The 7677-nt window shown below is 30.2% G+C and overlaps 1 protein-coding gene across 1 annotated transcript in view; it reads right to left on the bottom strand.

The window, feature by feature from the left end:
* Positions 1-3532: 3532 nt before the first annotated feature.
* LOC111634283 overlaps positions 3533-7677 on the bottom strand; it is an 8922-nt gene continuing 4777 nt past the window's right edge. Inside the window, exons 2-5 of the mRNA XM_023379022.1 lie at positions 4818-4895; positions 4666-4737; positions 4087-4258; positions 3533-3973 (exon numbers count right to left, since the gene is read on the bottom strand). Of these exons, the coding sequence (XP_023234790.1) occupies positions 3538-3973; positions 4087-4258; positions 4666-4737; positions 4818-4895 (758 nt within the window). The 3' untranslated portion in view covers positions 3533-3537. The remainder of the gene's footprint in view (positions 3974-4086; positions 4259-4665; positions 4738-4817; positions 4896-7677) is intronic.

Raw genomic sequence — 7677 nt, 5'->3', positions numbered from 1 at the left:
GGTAGTAACCACTCCGACCCCAAGTTTTCTTCGGGTCCGAGAAAAATCCCCAGCTTTCCTCTCGACAGCTCTGTGTATAGAATTCTACTCTTTTACGAATAATTGGATCTTTTACTCGCTACTAAACATTTAATGCCTCTTCAATCATCTAATAAATATGTGATAAAGGTCCTAATAGTCCCTTTAACGCAAAATATAATAACGTAAAGCTCGAAGCCTTTTCTGTGAGTGATGATATTTATTTTTCCTATTTATTATCACGATGACATTGCTTCATACAAAACTTTCCGTAGCTGTAGTCTGTGTAATGTGCACTTTATTCACATGTTGACTCTTGATGTCAAATCTACTTCCACTATTCTTATGCCACAACTTTCAAAAGTTTCCTTCATTTAGATATTTTTGCTGAGCTCTACTTTTTCAACCTGGTTTCACCAGGTTTTTAATGGGATTATTTAAAGTTATTAAATAACTAAGAACTTGTGCAAAAAATATTTAATTTGTGGAAATAACTTTAAAAATTTAAAGATAATCATTTGTTCAGTGTTAGGCTACATTTCGATTAATAAAAATATGCAGATGCTAATGTTTTATTAAAACACGCTTTTGGTTACCACAGTAAAACCTGTATAAAGCGGATTCGCACAATACCGCATATTCTTTTCCGATTTGGCAAGTTTCTTTTAACATAGAAAATCGCCGCGTATACGTTCCGACGAATTCCTACCCCCGTTTAGGTAGGTTTCCGTTTTATTAAGATTTTACTGTAATATTTTCGTGCAATGTTATTTATCGAGTGTGGTCTGAAAAATAGCATTTTTACTTAAGCAAAAAATAACTTAAATTAGAAACACGTTCTGTATTAGAATAACGTAGAAGTAATAGAAGAAAATTATTCTATTGTTGATGAAACAATATAATAATTCACCTAATTCTGTTTTTACACGATAGATTGGTTCCCGGGTTCCCGGAAATTACGTGTAAAAAAATACATTGTATATATAGAAAATTAGATTGGTTACAGTCTCAAGAAATCAACGAAAACAATGAAATAAACCATACGAAAAATATTGTTAGAATCTTATTTATTTATTTATTTTTTGCATGCTATCAAATTTTATTTCATACACATTGCACATAAATAAAAATGAATTATAGGAATATAAATTTCATTTGAAAAGTAGAAAAACATATAGTTTTAATGAACCTAAAAATTGAGCATTGAGTTATACATAAGATTTTATTCGCTGTCACTTTCTGACATTAAACACATACGTTTGCACATGATTGAAATATCACTTATCACTAAAAATGCTTTGGTTATCTTTAGCTTCGTCCACAGGTGACGTTCTTTCTGATTCTCCTGAACGACATTAGCAGTAATGTCCTGTGATGCTGATGTTAGTGGTTTTATGGACGATTTCAGTTATTAATGGCTGGGTTTGTACTGCGGTAGGCCTTTATATAATTCCCTTTAGAATGGCATTAATTTAATGATTTCAGATCACATTGAAACTTAAAGCTCGTTCCTCATTAGGATCATACATGACAATTTTTTTTAATCGTTTTAAAAAAGTTCGTGTAAAAACAGAATTAGGTGTAATTTTCTTCTATTACTCATGAATCAAATGCGTAAAATTCGTTATCTCAATACTTGTATCTTAATAATTAGTGAATCTTCAGTATTAATACTTAAATCAGTGTTTCTCAACGGGGGCGATATCGCCCCCATGTGGGCGTTTTTCTGTATTGAGGGGGCGATTAGTAACAATTTATATTTTGGGGGACGAAAAATAATTTTCTGGGCGATATAGTAAAACATTATATTAAGAATATTTGGATATTTTATTCGTTATATTGTACAATAATTAAACAAATAACATTATACTAGTGTCACTAGTCTATTCAATGCAGTACGAATTTGGCGTTAGCCTGGGCTCTCGGAATCGGAATTTTGAAGTGAAGGGGGCGATACTATGTAACGGTTTTGTTGAAGAGGGCGACGATTCGTTAGAGGTTGAGAAACACTGACTTAAATAAAGGTAACCCTCAAGTTGTGGAAATTTTTTAAAATGTTTTTTAAGCTTATAAATACTCTCGATATCAATGGAATATACAATATATTATTAGTCAAAAATAAGTCATATTGGTGCACTGGAACCAGGTTAACTCGGTCATTTTTTCCTTCAATGGTCCAGCTCACGTGAAATCAAACCCGTTAACACGAATGGGTTTTCGATACAGTATTTTCATAAACTCTCGGAATTTTAATTTAAATAAAATAATTGACGTGCATCTATCGGATAAATAATCAGAAACTTTCTATAAAGCGCGGGAACCGCGTACCACTGAAAATAAACACGGTGTCGCGTGACGGCCGGCAGGAAGTGGAAGCTTCCAGACAGCACGTGTGACCTGGATACAATAACCTGCTTTTTTCGAACTTTTTTTTTTTATTTAATTGCTGGTGCATTTATCCGACTAGCTGACGTAACAAAAAATAAAAGACAGATCGATTGTAGGCACGAAATATTGCAATGTAAAAAAGAATCCTTTCTAAACACTTATGAGTGGATGGATCAAGCATTCGGGAAAGCATTTCTCGATAGCTTATTTAACCAGAATAAAGAAATTAAAGAAAATCTAAATTTAGAAAATTTTGTATAATTAATGAATGAAAAGTTCAATTTTATAATACCTGATTACATTTAAAAAGTTATCATCATCTTTTCTCTGCTTATAGCATGTGCACAGCTAAGCTTCAAGCTGATATTGTTGTATGTAGGGTTTCTCATTTCCCGGGAAATTTGCCTCCAGCGGGATTACGGGAAAAATAATTTCTTTTCCCGGGATCCCGGGAAATTCCGGGATGAGATAGTAAAATAGAATTTTATATGAATAAAAAAGATCATACAGGAATATCATAAATTTGAATAATTTAATTTATTTTCTAGTAAGTAACTAAAAGTGTAGGGCCAATCTCACCCATACGGACACGTTAGGCTCAATTAATTTATATTCTCCTACATTATAAGATGAAAGTAAAATAAAGCGTTTCATTGGGAGTTTTAATGATTACGAAAAAAATACTATTTTACTTCTAAAGATGAAATAAAAAATAAACTAAAGTGCGATGAGTGATATTTACTTTCAGCAAGTCTTCACTGTTCAATGATGCGCAAACACAATACATAGATATTACATGAACTAACAAGTAGAGACTTGTAAAACATAGGTAATAATATGCAGCAAGAAACCTCAAAATTTCTCTCTTAGGTGAGTCTTCAAGATGCAACTTTTCGTTTAATAAATAATAGAAAGAAAACCTGACATGATAAATTATTATTGAAATGCGAGATTTCCCGGGAAAATTAAATCTCCCGGGATTTTTCTCGTAGGGAATAAACGGCGAGAATCCCGGGAAAACGGGATCCCGGGAAAGAAACCCTAGTTGTATGCCATATGCTTGCAATGTGTATTTGTTAAATATATATAATACTTAACACAATACAAATTTATAACAAATATTATGTAAATTTATGATGATTTATTTCCTTCATTTCTTTCTTTAGATACATTATTTACATCAGTTGAACAGTTTCTATCATTGTTTTGAGAATTGTTTTGATTGTTATTTGTGTATGCTTGATAAAATGGTGGAAAAGGCATTGGGTGAGAATAATTTGGTATAAATGGAAAAGGATAGTAATTAGCTGGTGGAATAGTCCAATTAGCATTTTGAAAAGGTTGTGAAAATGTCTGTGGAGGTTGTGCTGAAGTGGAAGACTGTGGTTTCAAAATTCTGTCCATCATGTTTGCCATAGAAGAAAAAAATGTCTTCATTGATTTTGCAACTTCTATTTCTATCTGTAATTTCTTCCATTGTAATTCATATGATCTTTTCTCTGCTTCTAGTAATTTTTCTATGGCATCCTTTTCAGCTGTTTTTCTTTTCTTGGTTCTTTTATTTTGACTAAAATACAATATATAGAATAAATTTTTGTTTAATGATTTTAAACTAATTAATTATACAAAATATTTAGAAGTTTTATGTAATAAATTCTTGGACTTTAAAAAAAAACCTACTGATTAGATTTTGGCATTTCTTCATCACTAGAGGCAGACAATGCAGAAAATACAAGTTCAGATGCAGCAGATGCTGAATCACTAGGAAGAGGAGATTCTAATTCTCTTCCCATATCTGAATTATTAATATTTGATGATCTTCTATCATCTGCTTCTGTTATATTATTTGCAACTATAATTTTTAAATTTAGTACTTCATTATAATATATATATATATAAAAAACAACTTTTTAAAAACTTACAAATGTTGGTTGTTGAGCCACCCTCACCATATACATCATGTAAATGCATTATAGTAATGTGATCATTACTATAATGCATTTACATATATATACCTAAAATATCATTTATAAACAATATCATTGATTAAATTTTTGCATTGTTAATTCTTCAATTAAGTTATTGCGGAGTGGGATGGTCCAACATCACCCCACTAAAATGCATTTTTATTGGACTTGGGTATGTCCTCAAAGTTTTAGGCTTCTATCTTAATTAGAAATGGATGAAATATGAGGGCATAATGCAAAGCAAGTTAAATAAAAGCATTTAATAAAAACAGAAATGTATACAGTTTATTACCATCACTTGAATTTCTTTGAACATCCAATTTCTTATTGTCAATCTTTAATTTGTCTTCAACATTATTTAAATCTATTTTTGTAAACAAATAATTTCAGAATAGGAGCATTAGAAAATGAAACTTTAAATACTGTATATGAAATAAAATCTACCTTCAATAGAAAATTTTGAAAAATTTGATTCTTGACCTTCAATCTCAATTTCCAAACTGTTTTCAATATTTATGTTATCTATTAATAATAATATAAATAAATATTAATTTCTTAATGATGATGATGACAACTATAAATATCAAAGAAAATAATGCCAAATAAAAAACTGATGATAATTTTATAAAAAATTATTTTTAACTGTAAAATTTTTAAAACTAATTATAACAATAATTACAATTTAACAGAATTATCTAATTATTATATAAGTAAATTACATCTGAAAGTCATAATATAGTATATATAACACAAATAAAAACAGAAACCTGTAGGGAGAAAATATATTTCATTTCGATGAAACTGAAAGAAATTTATCTTTGATCAAGATTGCAAGCACAAGAATTAGCATTACCAATGTGTAAAGATGCAACAAAACAATGTCTGTTAAAGGCAGTGTGCAATTTCTAGAGAAAAGGAATGATCACTCTGTGCAGTAAGCTTACTATAGTATCTCATTTTAGTATTATAGGAGATGACACAAAGATCATGGTGGTAGTACTACTGCAGTGTGAAATAAAATTGCAGCTGGTCTACATGTATTGAAACAATTTTAGAATCTTTCTAAAACATGCATAAAAATCAAAAGGACACTACTAAGAAACACTCCACTGTTTCTAGATCAGGGAGAGATCATCTAGAAATATGTATCTTAGGCATTCCTAAACATTGCTGTCAACCAGTACTGACAGCACTAGATTAATGCTCTTTTCTTTTGCTTTGTTCACTTTTGAAAAGCAGACACCACATGGAGTACATACACACAGTCATAAGCCAAAATGGCTGCTGACTGCATGTATGTACTCCATGTGGTGTGTTGGAAAAATCCATACAAATTAGATATCATAAATGATGATTATACAATTTCACTTATAAATCATCCTTGTAGTTTGTGTAAAATCAAACTTGTAGTGTTGCAAAATTGTAAAATTTTCAACATTGATTTGATAAGAGGAGGAAAGAAGCTGTCCAAGATTAGAATACTTCGTCTTTTTTGTACATGGAAAGGGAATTCTCCACCAGGATGGTGGAGATTTGAAGGGGCAATTTGAAGGGCCCCTTCAAATTGCATCCTTGTTAAAGTCTCTTTTTTGTGTGTAAAGCAGTATTTTGCTACATCTTTACATTTCAAATATCCATAAATTAAAAAATAGATTAAATATTTTACAAAACTATTAATAATTTTCATTTTCTTTATTCTTATCTTCTGAATCTGATTATTAATATAGATTAAAAATTCTAGGCAAATACTTTTTTTATACTTATTCCAAAGGGCAATTTAAAATTTCAGATATCTTGTGTCAGCCAGATGGTCACACAGTAAAGTGTTTTCATATTGTCATGTGACAATCAGAATCACAATTTATTATTGGCCGTATAGGCCATTAATTCCCCCATCCTCATTCATAACAGCTAACTCCTTTCCTAGGTATTGTTACTCTGTGTTGCTCATGATGGTCATAATATTGTGGCTGGGCATAGCCTAAAATGTGTTGGTGCCTTGCATTAAATGAAACAAGTAAACAAATCAATTTCTTGATATATACAGTAGTAAATACATGCAAACAGTAAAATATAAGTTTGAGAACACAACCATGATCAGTTTTTACTGCCAATCTTAACTATTGTTTTTAAGTTTTAAACATTACTTGATTTAAGGCTAGCTGCATAAAAATATGGTGCATGATAATTCCCAGTTTATCAATAGTTCTGTACAAATAAAGCTTTTAACATTCATTTAAGTTGAGCAGCAATGTCTTGGCTAGTGATATCAAATGATTCATAAGATTATTAATTATTTTATTTACTTCAAACTGTTTAATTTAAAACACCAATTAGTGTTAGTATCTATTAATCATATAGAGTGATTGCATCAACTATCATCATTGCAACTTAAATTACTGTTAATATTTTTATGCATTAAGCATGTAAAATACTGTATTGTGAGAAAAAGAATTAATACATTAAGCACCACAATAGTGGGCGCAAATTATCACACTCGCCATAGTCCTTTTTATGAACAAAATGGCACAAATATGATGGCTATTTAATATAATTTTATCTGAATTGTTAAAAAACATTTCTCAGTTTTTAGGTATGTTGTAAAATTGCAACACATGGTCTGAATGATTTTTTCTAATCATGTTATGCCATTTTATATGCTCATCAGCTTTTGAACTTAATAAAACTTCTACCACATTCAAAGTTGCACAAATGTATGTACCAATAAAAATCCAAGAGAAATAGAATAATCACTGAAATAATGTACTGTACCTACTGTTTTCTTTTACTGTTTTTGATCACTGAGAGAAAATAAAGATTGTTTCTTAAATATTTGTTTTTATGTTTTATATTTTCATGATATTGTACTTATTCACATTCATTGTACCAGAAAAACATTAGAAAAGGCAAACTTTGCTCATTTTTCATCTTTTACAGGACAAAAAAATTAAATTCCTATTAGTGTTCTATCATAAAAAAAATTTACTGGGCTGAGTGCAATTTCCATTTCCACAGACCACGCTTTAACTATTTCTATTATGTTTATATTTATGCTTATGTTATGTTATAGCTAGAGTGTTGATCCAACTTAACACAGCTCAGATTTCAATATATATATATATATGTTATGGACAAAGTGATTAATTGGGCATTATTCATAATGACCGGGCATTATGAATAATGACCAAATAGGGAGGGCAGTGTGATAAATATTGATTCATTTATCAAATTGACCGGTCATTATGAATACTGCTATCACCTAGTCGGGCAAAGTGATAATAATAAGTTGAGGAGTGATCATCTG

This window comes from Centruroides sculpturatus, unplaced genomic scaffold (assembly GCF_000671375.1).
Source record: "Centruroides sculpturatus isolate CEXI.00-Female unplaced genomic scaffold, Cexi_2.0 scaffold828, whole genome shotgun sequence".
NCBI classification, from domain to species: domain Eukaryota; kingdom Metazoa; phylum Arthropoda; class Arachnida; order Scorpiones; family Buthidae; genus Centruroides; species Centruroides sculpturatus.
The sequence above is the reverse complement of the archived record's forward strand: the minus strand, read 5'-3'. Positions and strand labels throughout refer to the sequence as shown.